Consider the following 20,488-nt stretch of genomic DNA (forward strand, 5'->3'; position numbering starts at 1 on the left):
GCCTACCACAGGACTTTCTTGGGAGCTATCCCCACCGACTTCAGGGGTGAATTTATTTTCTATTAGTTATCAGGTCTGCTAATCAGATCAGTGCTGCCAGAGACTTTCTCTCTCTCTCTCTCACACACACACCACACTCCAGTCCTACCACTAACAGCTCCTTCTGTCTGCAGATGACATCATGGACAGACTGTCAGTATCTTGAGGGGAGGTCCTCACGGGCTCAGCTGTGGGTTTTTTGTGCCCAGAGGAGTAACTGGTTCACTCAGGTTTATGAAATTGCAACATTCTTTGTGACTGAACATAGTAGCAGTGAAAGGGTGAGAGCTGACTAGGTTTGGCACTGGGGCCAAACTCTGCCAGGACACTCGGCTAGGACATGGCCAGCTGGGACTGAACTCAGCCTGTCCTCAACCACTCCACTGCACTGACCCTTTGAGATGTATCCCATTGCCAAATTCTCTGCCTGCAACAGCTCAGTCTGATAATTACTAATCTGGTTGACTCAGCTTCTGAATGCAGCTGAAGGCCCAGCAAGGAATTCTTTGAAACCCAAATTCTGAACCAGCCTCTGTAGGACTGTCTGGGGAGAGGGCAGCCCAGGAGCCACCTCAGGCCAGGGCTGCCTGTGGGGGTGGGAGGAGGGGCTACCCAGCACCCGGGCCCCTGGACATCACATTCTCCACTGAGACACTCCTGAGCAGAGGCAAGCTGAAGGTCGGACACAACCCATAGCCAAACACAAATCCCTGTAGGCAGCTTTGGCTTCTCCTCCCTCAAGGCAGACAATTGAGAACCCAAGTGTGAATACGGAAGGCTGACCACTCCCCCCCCCCGCCGCCCACACATACTGACCTGGCAGGACCCGTGCACCTGGACCCCTGTGAAAAGGCTGGGAGCTGCCCCAGGGCAGAGGGGCAGTGGGTGAGAGGCCTGGGCCCTGATGACTCCATGGGTGGGGCCTCCTCACTCCTGTGCCTGGGGCCTGGAACAGTGACTCTATAGGCTCCGCTGATGGATCTGCCCTGTCAGCCTGACTCAATGGGACTTGTCCTCAGGCCTCAGGTCCTGCTGGCCTTGTCCAAGGTCCTGAGGCAGCCACGGTGGGCTTGTCAATTCTAGACCCAGGCTGTGTGAGCCCCTCATGTCCCCAGGACTGCTTTGGGGGAAAATGCCTTTAAAAAAATGCCGGCACCACCAAGAATGCCAAAACTGCAGTGACTAAGGTCTAAACAGAGGTTCTGCTTTGGGGAGTCTCAGGGAGCCTTCTGTGACGCCGATGTTCTGTACCTTGATCTGAGTGGTAGTTTCATGGATGTAAGGTTGTAAAAATCCCCAATCTGTACCCTGAAGTGAAGTGAGGTCCTGTGCAGCCTTGCTCAGCTCTCCCCACTCCCACGGGCCAAGGGGGAGGGTGCTGCCAGCAGGTTAGCGGCCAGGGCTGGTGAGGACGAGGCCTGGGTTCTGGTCTTTAGTTCTGTGCCCACACACAACACAGGAACTGTGGGTGGCCTTCTCAAGAGTCCCACCAGCCAGGAGGGCTTTGTCCATGTGTTCCTTCAACTAGGCCCATTCTCCATCTGGCAAGCACCTGTGGACGTTGTCACTTTGTCCACAAAACCTTCTACAACTTTCTCTGGGCCAACCAAGTGCTTCCGTTTGAAGATTCTCTGACCATCGCCCCCACCTAACTCCCTAGACAAATCCGTTTTTCTCTCCGTTGAACTCTCACACCACTTTGATAATACAGTAAACCTCTATGGGCCACCTCCCACCCAGACCAAGACCCAGATCACTACCAGTAACCTCCAGCTCCCCGATACCTTCCTACCCCCTCACCACCCCCACCCTGCCTGGAGGTGACCCTGATCCTGGTTCTCCTGTACCTTGTAACATCTATTTAGGGTGCCCACACGTCCCAGCTGGCTCAAGACAGTGTTCAAGTGTAATGACTCGTGTCCCTTTTCACTCTCAAAAACACCCAGTTCGGACAATAAACTATATGCTCGTTCAACACATGAGTGTATCTAAGCAACGTATTACTTAGTTTTGAACTTCATAATGGTATGCTGTATGACATCCTGAGGCATGCTTTTAGTCACTCAGGGTTGTCACTAAGATGTCCTTGTGTTGTTCTGGTTGGCCTTAACTCTTTCGTTTTCATTGCTGAATAATATTCCATTGTGTGGATACCCCTGTGGCATCTGAATTCTGTCATTTTTGTCATTAGGAACAAACCTGCTATGGACATTCTTGCATGTGCTCCCGGAGGTGTGTTCCTACATGTGTGAGTGGCCACAGAGCCAGGAGGGGAGCTGCTGGCCCTGGTGCTGGTACACCAACTTGACGAGCTGACACCACAGCACTTGCACATGACCTTCACGGTGAAGTTCATCATGTTTTTCTATGATTAGTAGCTGTTCTCCTCAGTGGACTGTGAGCCCCAGGAGGGCTGGGCTTACGAAGCTTTTTACGCCAGCCCTCAGAACGGTGCCTGGAACTAGGAGGAGCTCATTGTTCTTCTGTGCTGTCTAGTTGACTCTGACTCACAGCAACCCTGTATGACAGAATAGAACTACCCGAGGCTGTGATCTTTACGGGAACAGATAGCCAGGTTTTTCTTCCATGGAATATCTGGTGGGTTCAGACTGCTAACGTTTTGTTGCTTAACTGTTTTGGCACCAGCGGTCCTCGTAGGAACTGAAACCAAAAGACCAAACCAAACCCACTGCTGTCGAGTCGATTCCAACTTATAGTGACCCTATGTGGCAGAGGAGAATTGCCCCCCAGTTCCCAAGGAGCACTTGGTGGATTTGAAATGCCGACCTTTCGGTTAGCAGCTGTAGCTCTTAACCACTATGCTACCAGGGTTTCCAGTAGCTCAGTCCATGCTCAGGGCAGACCTCATCCCACTCTGTGGAAACAATCAAAGGCAGCAGGAGCAGCTCAGCTTTGCACAGCCTGTAATGACTCTACAGGCAGCCCAAGTGTCACAAACTGTGCGTCCAAGCAGTCTGTTCATGGGGGTTCTGGACCAGTGGGTGGAGGGCCACCTCCCTGGGACAAGGGTGCCCTAACCCCCCTCAACTTACTTTGGTCCCAGTTCACCCCTGAGATCCCCAAGGGCCAGGCCCATCGAGGCAGACACCCACTAAAGTGAAAGCCATGATGAAGAGAAAAAAATCACAGGCCTGGGGCCAGGAGACCAGCTTTCTATTCCTGGCCCTGCCATTAATAAGCCGAGTGACCTTGGGCCAGTCACTTCATCTCCTTCCTCCTCTTGCAGAATGAGTCTGGACCCCCCCCAAAAACCAAACCCACTGCTGTTGAGTCAATTCCAACTCACAGTGACCTTATAGGACAGAGTAGAACTGCCCCCATATGGTTTCCAAGGAGTGCCTGGTGGGTTCAAACTCCCGACCTTTTGGTTAACAAAAAAAAAAAAAAAAAAAAAAAAACTATGGCTGTAGCTAATTCCTTAACTTGAGAATTCATTAGAACCACCTAGGAAAAAAAGGCTTGTTTAAATATAGATTCCCAGGCCCCACCCAACAGATATTCAGAGGTAGTTGGTTTGGAGAGGGACCTAGATATATACACATTTACTTGCTAATAAATAATAATAATAAAAACTTCAGAAACGCCCACGTGCGGTTAAAAAATTAGAGTACACAGCGAATTACAATACAAAGCAGCACTCCCCACCTCCGGGTGTGCTACCTACCAGCAAGCACCTTTAATCATCCATTATAGATCTTTGGTGGTTACCAATTTATTGCTAAATAATAGGCTAATTCTTGTTTTATCAACTTCAAACATTACCCATTGTCTTCCTGCTATGATAGCTGAGGAGTTAGCTCACTGCCCCCACCCCCACACATGATATAGTTCCGGCACTATTTTTGGAAGCTGCATTTTAACAAGCACTCCAGGTGATTCTGATGTAGCTGGTCTGCCGAGCGCAGTTAGAGAGGCACTGGCCTGGTGACACTTCTTGGCAGAGACACTTAAGTCCCTTCACACCACCTCTTTAGCCAGGCTCCTCTGCCTGGCTTCTAGGACTTGAAAGGCCCTTTCCCCATCTCTGTAGGCTCTGGAAGGCTGGGCTTGGGAGCCATGCTGGCAACCATGCTGTTCCTGGTCTGTTGTGGGTGGAACTGCCCTGCCACCTTGCTACCCTTGCTCATACAGTGTTCTCTCTGCCCCCTAGTTGGACCCACTGCACCATTAGGCTGAGTAGCTTTCTCCTTAGGGACTGGCATGCCTGCTCTGGCTCCATCTAGCACAGGCTGTTGGGCACCTGACTTCTTTCCAACAGCCAAGGGGTGGTGCAGTCATACAATGGGACACACAGACACAAGATGCAGACTAAAGCCACTGTCAACAGCATGGCGGGATCTCAGCACTACGTTGAGTGAAAGAACCAGACACACAAGAACACACACACTGTGTGAACCCATTTATGTAAAATTCAAGACCAGGCAAAACACACATACAACCCGAAAAAACAGGCAAAATGAATCTATTGAGATCAAAGTCAAGGGGGGGTTGCCTTTTGGGGGTAACAGAGACTTGGGAGGGGACTTACGAGGTGCTGGTATGTTTACACAGGTGTGTGCTTACATGGGCATGTTCACTTTGCCAAAATGGGCTGTACCCTTAAAATTTGTGTATTCTTCAGAATATATCTTTCTTTACAAATGTTAAAAAAAAAAACTGACAAGATGAAAAACCAAGCTGCTCTCATTCTTCAGCTCCCCGTTAAAGGAGCTCCCCTGGATGGACCTTGGTAGGCAGCAAGCCTGCCCTCATCTGTGTGGTATGGGGAGCGGGGAGCACAGACAGCCGATCCTGCTGTGTGTGATGCAGCTAAGAGGCCAGCCTGGCACCCCGCAGAGCGAAAAGGCCTGCTGGGTCAAGGAAGTGGCGGGAAATAAGGCCCAGGCATGTTCCCTGGGAAGGCGGACAAGATACTAGGCAACCAAGACTCATGTGCCATCTTCCCCACCTGCTAGCAGCCAAGCTGTCCAGGGGGAGGGTGACTGTGGGTCCCCAGCCTGCCTCCCCAGGCTGCTGGCCAACCTAGTGTAAATATTATTACACTCCTACACATCTGAAGAACGTTAATTATTAAAACACATGCCACCCAGGGTAGTGCACTGTAATTAGGTTCAAATTAAATTAGCATCCTCTTGTAATTAGGACATCAATAACCACTCTTGAGGCACCAACTCTCCAGCCCCTCCCCATTGCTTCCCAGCATGGGCTCATGTTAGAAAAGGGGTCCACTGACTCTCTCCCCAGGACACGGAAATAATCAAACCAGTAAATAACGTGAGGCAGCCTCCACTGTCCGCCTTCTCCTACTGGTCCTGACACTGGCAGGGGTGAGAGGGGTGAGGGCCACTGGGCAGGAGCCTCGGGCCTCAGTGTGCCCCTGGTGGCCATGCAAAACCCTGGGCTCTGCTGCACTGGTCCCCCAAGACTGGGAGATGCCCAGCGACTCCCTCCCACCATCCGTTAGCCCCAACTCATCCCTTTTCCTGTGTGAAGTCTTCCCAGCCACCCAGGCCAGGGCCTTTGCCCTTGTCGTGGATCTTGTGGCCAATGGCTGCCTGCTCCATTCCTAGGCCACAGATGGATAGCAGAGCCTAGAGCGGGTGCCTAGGGCCCTCACTATGTCCAACACTGCTCAGTACTACCTGGGCGGATGGGTGGGTAGGTGGATGGATAATCCATGGTCAAAAGACATTGCTGACCAACCGGGAAGGTGGATGGGCAGCAGAGATTTTGAGGTCCAGGAGCATGTTTCATAACTTGAGCTCTTTGCAGAGCTGCTTTCTGTGCTACTTCCAGGCCTGTGCAAGTGCCGATGCTGACTGGCCTCAACCACGGATAAAAATAAAATGTGCCGATGCACCTGCACACAGGGCATGAGCGTCTCCTTCAATCCCGCGCCCTTGGTGCCTCGCTGCAGCCCCAGCCCCGCCTGGGACAAAGCTCAGGAAAGGAACAGATGCAGCAAGGACAGAAACACCAAGCTGGGGCCAAAACGGACAAGGAGAAGCAGCGCCTTCCTGCCCTGGCAAACGCTTTGACCTTTGTCCAAACCAGCCTTGGAAGAGAAAGAAAATAAAAAGTGGGAAGGTTCAGACGTAATTTTCATTGGAGCACAAAGGAGGGTTTATCCTTGGGCGCAGATGTAACCAAGGCAACTGGTAAGACAGTGAGATGATTTCAGGCCCTTTAACAAAGCAATAGGAATCCTGGTGGTGCGGTGGTTACATGCTTGACTGCTAACCGAAAGGCTGGCAGTTTGAACCCATCAGCCTCTCTGAGGGAGAAAGATGTGGCAGTCTGCTTCTATAAAGATTTACAGCCTTGGAAACCCCATGGAGCAGTTCTACTCTGTCCTCCAGGGTCGCTATGAGTCAGAATTGACTTGATGGTAGGCAGCGGGTTGGGTTTTGGAACAAAGGAGGGGGCTGGCATCTTGCCCCTCTGCCAAATATGCTCACAGTCAATGCACAACCAGCCTCGTGGCTCTACCAGGAGCACTGTGGAGTGAGAAACAAGTGGGATGAGCATTCTCCATGCTGGCTCCACTATGAATGAAAGTTAAGACAAGACCCTGGGTAAGACTGGGCCTGCCGACTGGGTCAGGACAACTTCTCCAGGCAGGGAGACTGCGGTAGACTCACTGGGATTCCTCACTGTACTGACTGCTGGGTCCCCTTCACGTGTTGCAGAGGTGGGGGAAACAGGTTACTAGGCCCTAAATGGTCTGACTCGAGGAGCACAGCACCTGCTCTCAACATTTCTCCCCTCACCAGACCCTCTTACTCTTGCCCTCCCCTAACGAGCCACCCTGGGCACAGGAAGCACCCAGCTCACTCTGTCTACAGATAGATTCCTGGTGGAGCCCCATAGAAACCCTGGGCCAGAGCAAGTGTAGGGGAGTGTAAGTGCCAGGGGCCCAGAACCTCTGGCTGAGCTGGTCACCCTAGCCACACGGTCTCCCTGATCTCCGCCAAGATGGAAGACCAGTCTTAGAAGGTAAGCTGAGTGTCACTGCAGGCCAGGGTGCAGGTGGAACCTGGGGCAGAGTGGGAGGGGTCGCAGGAAGGCGGCCACAGTGTCTTAGCAGAGAATACGCCTGGGAAGGGCAGGGCCACGCAGACGATGCTGTGTAGAAGAACGAGGGCTAGGGTCCCCTGAGGACACCGGGGGTGGTGTCTGCCCTACTGTACACACACTTGCGTGCCCCCCTTCCCCTTCCCCTTCCAGCCCCTGAGCTGTGTAACAGGCTCCTCTTCACACCCCGCCTGTCTGCTCTGGGGGTCCCTCCCTTTCCCCACGGGCTATAAGTAGCCTAAGGTGTCTGAGCCCTGGGGCCAGCTCGACCTTGGGGACACTGAGGCGAACACCTTGTAAAGTCAAACAGAGCAAGGGTGGACCCTCCCAGCTCCTTTCTCACCAGCCCGTGCCACCTACCTAGCTTCAGCCTTTATTCCTGTGCAGCAGGAAGTAGGGACATCATGCACTTCCCTCAGCTGATTCCTGCGGGTTCCCTGTCGGGGCTCTGGCTGAGCTTGTGAGGGCCTCGGCTTGCCTCAGGACAGGCTCATATGGGTCCCTGCCCAGTCTGTCGGGGCCACACCCGGTCCAGCATGCTGGGTACACACGCATAGTCCGTCCACCTCTTGGGCATCACAGCCCAGCTGCTGCAAGCCTGTAAGTCCCTGAGGGCACCCACATGCGAAGGGTCCTGACTGACGAGTCAGAAGATCTCCAGCCTTCTGCATGATGGGCACAGTGCCCAGTGACGCCAGGCTGGGCTCGCCTGGAAGGCTGAGGGGCTGCCCGGCTTCCCCTCAACTGGCGACGTTTTCAGGGGACATGGCCAGACATTTGGACGACTACTTAGGGGGTCACTCGAGTGCCCAGATTCCCTCCCAGTTGGGGCTGCAGAGATCCCAGGCGCTGGGCACCACTGTGACCAATGAAGGCTGCAGAGAGCATGGACTATTTTATTGGGCCTTGAAAGCTTTAAATACAGAATGGGGGAGGGCTGGTGAGGAGGCAGATGTGGACACGCTGGCATTTGAGAATGGTATCAGAGAACTCACATAATCAATAGGTGGACAGAAAGCTGGGGTAGAAGGGTGGTCTGAGGTGGTGGGGAGGCACCCACAGGTGGGTACCCTGGGCTGCTGGGATCACCCCTCCACTTTTGCTCTCTCATGTTGCTTCCTGATTTGAGCACAGTTTAAAAAACCACCAACTCCCAATAAAACACAATTAGCTGGGAGAGACAGGAGGGCAGTGCCTGTCACCCTGGAGAACAAGACCCTGCCCTCAGAAAGCCTTGGCTGCCCACTGCCCACCCCGACTCCACCCGATGAGATACTTCCATACACTGAAGCAAAGCTGGACCCAATCTACGCCCCCTGTCTGGGTTCTGGACCTGAGGCCCCCCACCCCAGCAGAGGGTGAGGCGTTGGCATGAGTGGTGCTGGGGCCAGACCCGAGTTCTCCCTAGCGGCTGTAGCCAAACTCATCTGCGTCATCGGCTCGGAAGTCTCCGTAGCGCCACAAGTTCAGCTGGAAGAGAGAACAGAAAGTGGATCTTTAGAGACCCCCGGAGCCCCTCTCTCAGCACCCTCTGGGCTCCCAGGCAACAGCTCACCCTGGCACTCTTGGCCGACTCCTGGGCATTCAGGTATTCTGTGATCTGGAGAGACAAGAGGAGAAAGGGTGGCGTCAGGAAAGGACTCTCACCCAACCCTCTCAGGCCTCAGGTCAGGGCCCAGTCATGCCTCTGCTCAAACCCCCTCCCCAAGGGGCCCCCAAGTCCCCTCGGGGAAATCTAAAGGGCACAGCCACACTGGTGTCCTTGGTGGCCCCACTCTGCACTGGCTGTTCCATCTCCTGAAACATCCTCCCGCCACTCCAGCTAACCATCCCAGCCCTCTAAGTTTTGACAAAGTGTCCCCTTCTTAATGAGGCCTGAAACGACCCCATTTAGAATTATACCCATCCCCCCATTCCCTTTATTCTGTTTGTATTTTTTTCTGTCTCCATTATACTTATCATCTTCCAGCATTCAATTTAGTTTACTTATTTACTGTATTTATTTTTACTGTTTGTCTCCTCATGCTTGGATGTAAGCACTACGGGGCAAAGGTCTCTCTCTGTTGCTCCCTAATATATGCCAGGCCCTCAACAAATGTCTGCCGAGAAAATGAATAAATGAATGGATGAACAAAGGGTAGGTGTGTATCTCAGGGATTGGTGCGAAAGGAATTTTCTAGACTCCAGAGACATTAGAGGTAGCTTCATATGTGGGTCACTGTTGTCGCTAGGTGCTGTCGAGTCAATTCTGACTCCTGGCATCCCCCTGTGACAGAGCAGAGCTACCTCACAGGGCTCCTAGGCTGTAATCACCAGGTCCTTCTCCTGTGGAGTGACTAGGTAGATTCCAACCACCAGCCTTTCGGTCAGCAGCCAGCACTTAACCGCTGTGCACCACTGCTCCGTGTGTGGGCACTAGGTCTCCATTCTGCCGGGAGCTTCAGCTGACCCACTAGGAAAATTCAGGAAACGGGGGGCCTCCAAGGGGAGGACTAGGGCTCAGGCCTCTCTCCTGAGAGGACAGATGGTGGCAGTCCACACTGGTGCCTTGTCCAAGTGAAGTATCAATGTGCACAGCCAATGCTGCTGACTCACGAACCACCAATACATCACGTGGCCCTGAAGTGTTAGTGGGCGAGAGGACATGCAGAAAGGGCCAGGAAAAGGGAACACAACGGACAGAATGAAGGGAGAAGGAGGAAAGGAGGACAGGTTCCCGTTTTCACAGCCTGCCTTCCTGCCTCTCTCCCTGGTAGGGGAGGAAGTGGGCACTGCCTGCCGACCTCTGCTCGGTGACTGCCTGGAGGAGGCTGCATTGCTTCCTGCCAGCCTGTCCAGGAGGCATTCCTGTCCTGACACCTGGTCACAGGGCAGATCTGCAGTGGGGCCTCCTCTGTTGCTAGGTGAGAGGCCAGGAGGGGCTGAGGTGTGTCTGGGGCTGGCCAGAGGGGTGGCCTGGTGCACAGTGCCCAGTCCTGAGGGTCAACACTGAACATGCCAGGTGGTAACAGGGACCAGCTGTCCTGATGCTCCAATCAGCCCAGTAGGGCAGCAAGGCATGTCATGCCCCCACACTCCATGAAAGGGGAGACCTGAGCTTCGACACGTGACTGCCCTGAGGCCAGATGGCTCCAGCACCCCCACCCTAGGGTCTCTTCACACAGGCTGCAGGGGTGCTATCTCTGGACCCTCTGGCACCTGGGCGCCAGGAACGGGTTATGGACTTGGAGGTTTTGTGTTAGAGAAAAGGAGGAGAGAATGGGCAGGAGAGAGCAGGCCAGGCTTCAACCCTCTCCCTCCCACCCTGGCACAACTGCTCCAGGCCAGCATCACCTGGGGGCATGTGCAAAGGCAAACTTTCCGCTCTAGTTTGCAGCTGTGCTCTCAGCCAAACCCGCAGCCAATTAATTTGAGATGTAATTAGCTTTATTTTTTTTTAAGCCCCAACAAACCCAAACCCATTATCTTTCCCCAGCAGGCATGGTGGGACAGTAGGTCCCTGCCCCCTCACTGCTCCTGGTACGTTCCCCACGCGGCGTGTGTGATAGGTGGCCATCTGCATGTCACATACCACTTTCTGGAACTGCTTCTCCTTTCGCACCTCCACCATCACCAGCCCCTCCTTCACCAAGCCCAGCCCCACGTCGCCCTTGGAGTCAGCAAACTGCAGGGTAACATGGGGGCAGCCGGCGCTCAGGTGCTCCACGTTGAGCAGGCACTGGGTGTTCTGGATGTCCCGGACCACGCTGTCCACGGCGTCTGTGCGTGCGTCCTCCTGCAGCAGGGACACGCCAGGTTGGGGGAGAGGTGAGCCCAGACTGGGTCCTAGCAGGACCTCCACCTCACGGGCCCTTCGGATCCTCATTAGGGCAGGAAGCGTCCCCTTTCCTTTCTCTCCCTGCCCCTCACCCCAAGCCCATCTGCACACAAACCTGTCCTTCTCTTACCCACCTGTGTCTCCGAGAAAAGTGGCCTGTCCCCACCAGAACTGCTCTCGCATTTGCTGCCCCAGCCCTGTCACCTCCCACTCTGTGGGGACTTGGGCAGCAGAGCCCCATCAGGCTCAGGCTCTCAGTCTTTACTGGTGCTGTTGGCTCAGGCTCTTCAGGCTCATCTCCCCCATCCTCAGAGCTCTCCCTTCTGCCTAAGGTGGGACACTTGCCCTCAACGTCTTCTGTTTCTCTTCTTCCCTTCACTGAATTTTGTGAAAACGTAGAAAATATTGTCTGGTGCCACTTTCTACCCTACCACTGATTCTTAGCACTTGTATGGGGGTCAGCTCTAGCCACACTGGTTATCTGGCTCTGACCTCAATGCTGAAGCCAAGGGTGTCGCCTGGAGCCTTAGCCTGCCTAGCCTTCCTGGGCCTCCCCTTCTAGAAACTAGAGGGTCTGTAAGCCCCTCCTCCGTGGTTGCATGTTCTGCCTTGGGCTCATCCCGTGGGCATGCTAGGACCTCCTGAGATCTATCTCCTCTCCACCACACCTTCCACATACTCACTCCACGCAATCGCAGCTGTTAAGTCCACAATTCTAGGTCTTCTCTTGCTTCCAAGCTGACAGTAAGTCACCCAGGGCCCTGAATCTGCTCCTTCTCCTTCCCCCATCTTGGCCAACAGCAACATGCCCAACTCGTCACCCTCATAAGAAACCCAGTGCCATCTTGGATCCCTCCTCTTCCTCACCCATCCCCTCTGATGTTGCCTCAGTGTCTAAGCCCTGTCCCTCTCATCCCGCCCCCACTCACATGGTCCTGGCCTGGCCACCATTGTCTCTAGCCCAGACTGTTAAGATGGTCTCCCAGCCATTCCTTCCAGGTTCCCCCCTTTCAATTTCCCTTCCACAATGCCACTAGAACTAACTTCCAAAAACCCACTTGACCATGTCACACCTTTGCTGAAAACTGGCTATCACCCCTCCTTCCTACAGCATAAGAAACACACTCCTTGCCAAGACAGACAAGGCCGTGGCACCCAGGCCCAGACTTACTTTCCCTCCTCATTTCCCGACACTGCCCACAAGCCCCCAGGATCCAACTGTGTCGGAAGTGTCTCTCACTGAGCACACCCTGGATTGCCAGGCCTGCCCATTCCTCAGGAACTAGTTCAGGTGCTCTAAGGCCACCTTCTCTGTGGTGACTTCCCTCAACGTCCACGGTGGAAGCCTTGCACTCCCACTGTCAGAGCACTCTGGCTCTTAACAGAACACCGTCCATTGTTCCCATCTTCTCCCACCAGTCTGCGAGGGCCTCACAGGGGCTGAGTGTCAACGGAGAGGCCCCTATGGGTGGAAACAGGCTACTAGAAGGAAGGAAGATGTCTAGACTCACATCTTGGGGCACTTGGATGAAGGCAAAGGCGTACTCCGTGGCTTGAGCTGGCAGCACTCGAGTGCTGAAGGCAGGTGGCAGGGTTCCCAGGCGGCTGGATGGCAGGACCTCTCTCTGCAAGAAGAAGCACCGAGCAGAAGGCATCACACACCCAATGCCCTCTGGCTCTCATATGACAGCGCTTTGTGGCCAGGCCTTTGGGGATCTTAACTCTGGCCCCCTCGCTTGCCCTGCACCTCGGTTCCACTGAGCCATGTGCACAGGCTCTTCAGTGAGCAAAGCTTTAGGAGAATGGTGCCCGTGCCTTCCAACCCTCTCACCTCGGCCTGGTGCTGGCACATTAAAACAATCATGGTGATAACTCAACTCTAATCGCCGTTTACATTTCCTTCTAACTCCCTTCCCTCTGGGACATGGTTCCCTGGATACTTTCCCACAGGCCAGGGTGCACTCCAGCTGCTGCCTGGGAGCACACACCAAGCCTGCTGGTGGTTCCACCTGGGGTGTGGGGTAACCCCAGCCTGGAAAGCTCTCTTCTGTGCATTCCCAGGTGAGAAGTTGGGGGCAAGGCCTCACTCTGAGCTTTCTGCTAACAGATCCTCAATCGTGGCACTGGAGGAGGGAAGGAAAGAGAGAGGACAACCAGGGCCACATCTCAAGCGCATCACTGTTTCTTGACTATTGTGTACAGTGCTGTGCCTATAGGGACTCTTTCAGGACTGCCAACAGTCTCCCAGGCCCAACCTGAGACACTCTGTCCCAAGGCGACCAGTTACTTTCCCCCGGTGATTGTCCTTTCCCAGCTTGTGCTGAGGTGCGATGTGCTGGGGATTGGCAGGTGGAACAAATACCAGTCCTGGCATGAGGCCCAGGAGGGTGGGGTGTAAAGGACTTTCATGGGCTATAGGCGCCCTGGGGCCAGTTTTCCAGAGAGGTGACACAGAAGAGAAGGAACTGTGGCCGTGGCTGGGCACACGTTCCTGAGGTTGGGACACAAAACATGTCATGTTCCCAGGCTTCTGGCCAGAGACCCCAGTTGTGCCTGTAACTCAGGGGCCTGGCCTGTTATACAGAGGCTAGCAGAGATGCCCACACGCTCACCGTTCTGCCAGGAAAGGAGTCCAGAGCTCAGAGGCACCTTTGAGAGCAGAACTTGACCTAGGGTGCTACTGTGTCTACTGGTCCCTGCAGCCATGCAGGGCCCTCCCGTGCCTGTTCCTCCACCTCTAGGCCCCCAAACTCACGTTGCCGTAATCAATGTAGAAGACGTGGACTTTGGCAGGCGACTCTACTTTCTCTACTCGGGCGCGGTACCTGCAACAGCATTGGGCCCGAGATCAGGGACAGCCCAGAGGAGTCTGGCTCTCTGGGGCCTTTGGGATGGCAGGCCAGGGGCCCAGCATGCTCTGCCTGTGTTCAGGGTGAACACTATAGGTGCTACAGAGGGCAGATCCCGGGATCCAGCAGGGCCCAGCCCAAGGACTCTGTGGCCACCCTCACACGCAATCAGAGCACAGCTGGGAGCAGAGGGAGGGAGAAGACAGCAGCAGATGAATGTGTCCTTGGGGCATAAAGCAACAAGACTAATGACTAGATCGATGTCTGCTGTTTAACGCAGCGCACTCAACAGCAGCTGGAATTAGCTGGCAGATCTGTCTGGGAGCCTGCAGCAGGAAACACATCCAAGTTACTTCGTCACCTAGGAAGGCCACAGGCCCCACCCTTGGTAGATCAGACATGAGTGACCTTCTCTGGCCTGTGAGTACTGCTGCTTATGTCCCAGACAGGTGGGCCGAGGTTGGGGCAGCTGGTCTGCACTCACCGTGAACAGTCTCTGCCCTCACTCTCTGTGACATCATCTTTGATATGGGGATGAGAGGTGCACTGGGGAACCCCAGCCAGTCAGGACACCACTTCTGGACCGCAGGGGGCTCATGGGCCAGAGTGCAGGCCCTGGGTGGGCTGTGGGCAGCCAAGGGGGCACTATGCAGAGCTGGCTGAGGCTGCCATCAACTGCCCAGTGGAAGGCAGACTGCTAAGGAACCTGCCCCAGAAGCCAGCGGGCAGTTTTGCAGGCCTGAGGCCTGGGGACAGACCTGGTATTGACAGCTTCTGCTTATCTCTCTGCCCTGCAGGGTCCAGGCCGCTTACCACTCTCCATCTACGAATTTGGCAATGCAGAACTCTCCCCGCCGGGGGGCGTAGGAGCCCTCCACAGGGGGGTGGCTGGCGATGTCATTGCGCATATTCTCCATCAGCTTCTCCAGCTGGGTGCCTGCAGGGGGAGGGGGCAGTGAGACCTGGAGCCCTGTTCATGGAGCCTTCTCTCCAGATGGGGCTGGGGCAGCCCATGAGCCTGGGAAGCCAGCAAAATGCGAAAGTCTGTAGGGACTCTGCAGCACTGCTGTTCCCAGCCCTTGTCAAGGCTTCCTCACCCATCCTCAGAAGCGGGCGTGGTGGCTTGCTGACACTCAAGGCCCTGCTTGCCCGCCTCCAGGCCCGGCTAGGGAAGCCCCTGGAATGCACGTGGCTCTGGTTATGGAGGCAGAGAAGTAAGTGGACCTGCTCCAGCTGAGCCCAGTGAGATTGCCAGCCTGTACCCCATTCCCGCAAAGGTTACTGAGGTGGTGATGGGCGGCAGCCACTCTTTCCTGAAGGAGAGATCCATACAACCTGGGACAAGGCACAGGCCTCAGGAGCTGACATATGTAAGGTGGGGGAGCTGGGCCCAGAGGCTGTGGATATTCAAACTCGGCCACTCTGATCCTTGCCTCTGGAAGACACAGCCCAACTCAGTGCCTTTTCTCAGTCAGGGGGTTCTTTCCTGTCCTGTCTTTTCCTAATGATTCTGGCCTGGGGTCAGCAGTCCCTGCTGCTCATCTTCCTGGTTTCCCATTGTAGAGCAGACCCTGTGGTGTCTCCTTTCTGGCCCAAAATCTAGTTGAGCATCAAACCTTTTTGCTCCCTCCCCTCTCAGACCTGTGAGGAGGGTGGCTGTGGGGTCAAGCTGGGGTTCCTCTCCATAGCTCCAGGGCCCAACGCCGCCCTGTAACAGGTATGCGATACATTTGTGGAGGTCACGCTTGCCAGGCGGCCTTACATGGTCCTTGTCTGTGTTTTTGTTTCTGCCACTACACCACTCTTCAGGGCACAGACCACTGCTCACGGGGTTCTGTCTACGCTCTCACGGCCAAGGAAAATCCCTGAGGCATATGGGGGCTTAACAACTGGATTGTGTTGAAAACGAGCTCTGTATATGCACCCGAGGTTGTGTGCACCAGATCTCTGTGTGGCCGTGGCCCCCACACTCACAGGACTCATAACAGGACCTGTCGGGTAACAGCTGGACTTCCCCCTGCCTGGCGGTAGACTATAGTCTCCTTAAGAATTTTCCTTGCCCGCAGACAGTAAAATTCCAGGGAGCAAGGAGAAGTTACTACACAGACACACTCCTCCCTTACTTGGTCTGCTTTTCTTATTCCCCTCCTCCAAGGGAGGAGAAGCAGGACTTTGCCTCCTGTGAACGGGCAAAGCCTTCTGGGAGGGCCTTCCACATGCCTGGCTGGTCATCTGCTGCTAATAGCCATGTTCCTGAAAGCAGGCTTTAACAGAGGAGGGGACAGGGTGAGAGGATGCCCCAAAGGGGACAAGTGGTTTCAGAAGAGGGCGGCTGTGGCTGCTCAGCATTGCTTTCAGGATTCGATGGCGCTGCCTAAGGGCAGGGCTCTCTGGAGCCCACTACCCTCTCCAGGTGGCTGCCAGGCAGCTCCTCACCCCCTCCTTCTGCAGTGTTCCAAGAACACGTGTTTCTCTTTCTTCATTCTCTGCCTACTAGACACTCTCCCAGGGCTGCTAGGGACAGCCAGTTGGGGTTCGGGGCAGTCAGCAGACTTTGAGGTTACAGAGACATACGGTCCCTCCATTTCAAAGGCCTTGAGCCCTGGAGTTTTGCCCCTGGAGACATCAGGGCCTGTCCTATTCAAGGCAGGTCCTCCCCAGCAGGCCCTGTAGCCAGTGGGAGCCCACCTGGGAGTCACTAGACCCCGGCAGGGACATCCTGCCTGGCTCTGCTCAGCAGCAGCTCTTGTCCCTGTGTAGTCAGCCACCACAGGACTCCTTCTCTGTCATACACCCCAGACCCAGGAGATGGCTGCCCCGAGTTCATTCCAAGGCAGCTTTCACGAGGGATGTGGCCTCAAGAGAACCTGATCCTGAAGGCCTATCAGCTCTGCCCCTCCCATCCCCAGCAGAGCCAGAGCCAGCCCAGGGCCAGGAGTGCTCAGCTTTTCCTGGTGCAATGACACTGCCACAAAAGCAGCTGCTGGGGAAACAGCATTAGCAAGGAAGTGGCTGGGACAGGGCTGTTGGCAGCCTGGAGCAGGCCTGGAGGTGGGCAGAGCCACATCCTGTGATCATGGGGCAGCCTTGAGTGCCAGCAACAGCTTGGGGCCTTATTCCTCACAATGATTTACCTCCTTGGACCCAGAGGCTGTGCTAAGGGCATTTTCCTCCGCCTCTACCTAAACTGCTTCCGGGCCCAGGGGGCCCTGAGAGAAGGGAGTTCAGGGGAGAGGGGGAGGACAGAGAGTAAAGGGGGAGAGGTGGAAGGGGGCCAAGGTACCCACAGTGCAGGGCTGAGAGCTATCCACCCTCAGACACCCTGCCTGGAGGACACCGGCCACAGGAGGAAGGAGGAGAACAGAGAGGAGAGGGTCCTCAGAAAGACTGCCCGTGGGGTGACTTCCCTGCATGTGTGGCCTGTTTCCATGGAGACTGGCTACCACTCAGGGCTGTGTTAACCTCTGGAGGAGGAGAAAGCCCAGCAGAGACAAGCCTAGGCTCTCCCTCCTTTTCGTGCTTCCCAAGGATACCAAGGGCTGAGGGGTTCGTGCTTCCTGATCACACACAGACAATCCATTTGTCGATTCCTAAGAGACTCTGAGGGTCACAGGTCCTCTGATGAGCCCAGCCGTGGTGTCTGGGAACAAAACAATTACCCAAGGGTCTCAAAGTGGCAGCTAGACAAAATCTGTTATCTTCCCAGTCCTTGGAGGACCTGCCCTGCTGCACCCACATGCCTCGGTGCCTTGGGACTCACTGCAGGTTCACGACATGACCCTGGAGTCCAGAGAGCAGGACAGTGGGGCTTGTGGGTAGAGAGCAGCTGTGAGTTTCTGGGGAGGCTCCTGAACCCCTAAGCCCTGGGCCTTCTCCCACTGAACAGCCTCAGGGTGGGGGTGGGGGAGCCTCACCAGTCTCCACATCCTGCACATAGAAGTGCAGATCGTCGGTGATCTCGGTTACAAACACCGGCTTGTAGCTGGCCGACCGCTCCTTCTCCTCCAGCATCGGCACCACCTCCTCCACAGGCTGCTCCTCATAGTGGGCCCAGACCTGCAGACAGGACAGGGAGGAGTAGGAATTGGAATCAGACAGGGCCTGGGAAAGGGGCACCGAGTGGGTGTGGGGGTCACTGCATAGCATGCGCGGCCTGCTGGACTGAGCCCTGCGCCCTCTTGTCTCTGAGGGGGAAAGAGGCTTCTGAAGATCTTTTGGCATCAGGAACAACCGGAGAGCTTATTACAAACGCACTTCCCTGAGTCACAGCCCAGGCTCAGTGAATCACAGTCTCAGTTATGAGGGTCCCAGAAGGACGTAAGACAGAGACAGGCCAGGCTGTGGAGAGGCCCTCCTATGGTGCAAGAACACCTCTCCTCAGCAACTTTTCTTTCCTGCCCTCCTCACTTCACCTCGAGCGGCACCACTTCCCCTCCCTGGCCCTCTCTCCCTTCCCCCCAGCCCTGGGCTGTCAGGGTGACAGGCGCTCAGAAGCTGATTCAGCGTGACAGCTCGTCAAGTCCAATCCCGAGGCAAGATTATCCGAGTGGCAGTGGCCTGTCAGAGCAGGGGAGGGAGGTGGCTTCCCAGCTGAGCAGCAGGAAGGGGTGGCAGAGGGGTGGGACAGGACCACACATAGGGTCTCACAGACACAGCACAGGCATGGGCTGGTAACAGTAGTAGCCCAAACCTTACCAGGTGCCAGGCACCATTCTAAACATCCTCCACATAGTAATTCATTTAATCCTCACAACAGTTGTTGAGCAGGTATTGTTATTGTTAGCTGCCACTGAGTAGGCTCCAACTCATGGTGACCTTATGTAAAACAGAACGAAACACTGCCTGGTCCTGTGCCATCTTCATGACATTGTTATCTTTAAGCCCATTGTTGCGGTTACTGTGTCAATCTGTCTCATGGAGGGTTTCCCTTATTTTTGCTGACCCTCTACTAAACTATGTACTAAACTAGTAGAGTGTGTCTTGCTACAGTATTATCCCTGTTTCACAAATGGGGAAACTGAGGCACATAGGCCTGCTCAAGTCATGCAGCTAGAAGTCGTGGAGCCAGGATTTAAACACGGCAGCCTGGCTCTCATCTCTGAGGGGCCTCCTGGGGACAAAAGGCAGCACTGAGTAGTGGGAGAAGCTGTCACTGGGGAGACACTGTCCCTCGTTGCCCTTTAATTTGCTCTTTGCCTTTGCTCAAGCCAGGTACCATCTTTGTGTACAATGAGGTGGTTAGATTGATTCAGTCACTGAGATCCTGCCTCTCGGGTGATATGCAGGTTCCTGGGTGGCCCAGGATGCAGCTGAAGAGTAGGAATACTGGGATTACCAACTGCCTTGGGTCACCCACAGAGCTAGAGTGAGTGCCCAAGGCTCCTGCACCTGGGGAGGCTGTAAGTGCTAGTGGATAGACAACAGGGATGAAAACAGCTCCTTGGCTAAACCATCCCACCATTCCACAGTACAGGGGTCTAACCCAACAGTTCCTGACCCCATTCACCTTCCAAGCTCCAGTCACCCTGATCCCTGTCCCACCACCACTGCCCTTGCCCCTAGTACCCAGAGGCCTGTGCCCACACCATGCCCAGCCCTGGTGGCCAGAAGACAAGAGGCAGGGGCAGAGCTCAACTCAGCTTCTGCCTCCAGACAGACTGCAGGCTCTTGGCCTCACTCCTTGAGGGACCACCTACACACACAGGAATAGTGGGCCTGACCTTTCGGACTTCCCCGTGAAAGGGCCTCTCTAATCAAAGGCACTCTGGGGACATCCACAGATGATGCTAATCCTGAGGCCTCAGTTTCCTGGGTCTCTCTGGCTGGAAGCCCCTAGCAAGTGTCTATTTAGCCAGTCATTTCCACCGATGCTCTGGGCTCCCAACCCTTGGGGATCCTCGCAGCTCCGAGGATCAGTGGAACTCTGGCTGCTCCGAAAGACTGTCAGCATGACCTCACAGGAGCTGGAGCTGTGCCTGTCACCTCCCCGCAGCGGCCTCCTGGCCCAGAGAGGCTGGCCCCCTCACCCCCCAGGCAGCATAACCCTCCCAAACTCAAGCTGCCAACATACCTTCCTCTCTCCTCTGCCCCCCGCCACCCTCTTCCTCCTTGCTCCCTCCCTTCCCAATCCCAGACCCTCCTGTGCTGGTCGCCCCTCAGTCTAGAGAGCCTGGGAGCCTTTTGGTGCTCCACTGTGAAGCACACTCAGCTTTCCGTGGCTGTGGGGGGAGGTGGCTCCTCAGCCTTGTTGATGAACTGGGAAGAGACTGACAGGGTGAGAGCAGAAACCGCTAATGACTCTTCAAGTAAGAGTGCCTTAGGCGACACCATTAGGCCTCCTCCTCAGGGAGAGGGGGTGGAGCTTCCTTTCTGGCAGGCTCAGGTTGGGGAGGAGGCAAACAAGGGCCTGGGGATGGCCTTAGCCCCTTGCTCCCACCAGGAGGGCAGCAACAGGCGCTCCATGCCCAGGCCCACAGCTCACTGAGGGGAGGCAAGAAGCAGTGAGGTGTACACTGCTACCTGCACTGAGAGAGCAAGAGAAGCCAGGCCTCTCCACACAAGGAGCCTGGCGCCTGAGGTGGCCAAGAGGCAATCACAGAGTAGAGAGGGAATGCTGCCCCTCCGATAAAGGCACTCGCCTCCAGTGGACGCACCTGGCCATTGTGAACAGTGGAGTCATGAAGGAAGC

At 55.2% G+C, this 20,488-nt stretch overlaps 1 protein-coding gene across 1 annotated transcript in view; it reads right to left on the minus strand.

Annotated features, from left to right (window-relative positions):
- Positions 1-8,010: 8,010 nt before the first annotated feature.
- The window catches only part of SND1 (staphylococcal nuclease and tudor domain containing 1), a 487,657-nt gene continuing 475,179 nt past the window's right edge, over positions 8,011-20,488 (minus strand). The window contains exons 18-24 of the mRNA XM_003407249.4: positions 17,715-17,856; positions 14,614-14,737; positions 13,707-13,776; positions 12,463-12,576; positions 10,706-10,909; positions 8,690-8,734; positions 8,011-8,604 (exon numbers count right to left, since the gene is read on the minus strand). Of these exons, the coding sequence (XP_003407297.2) occupies positions 8,539-8,604; positions 8,690-8,734; positions 10,706-10,909; positions 12,463-12,576; positions 13,707-13,776; positions 14,614-14,737; positions 17,715-17,856 (765 nt within the window). The 3' untranslated portion in view covers positions 8,011-8,538. The remainder of the gene's footprint in view (positions 8,605-8,689; positions 8,735-10,705; positions 10,910-12,462; positions 12,577-13,706; positions 13,777-14,613; positions 14,738-17,714; positions 17,857-20,488) is intronic.

This window comes from Loxodonta africana, chromosome 8 (genome assembly GCF_030014295.1).
Source record: "Loxodonta africana isolate mLoxAfr1 chromosome 8, mLoxAfr1.hap2, whole genome shotgun sequence".
NCBI classification, from domain to species: domain Eukaryota; kingdom Metazoa; phylum Chordata; class Mammalia; order Proboscidea; family Elephantidae; genus Loxodonta; species Loxodonta africana.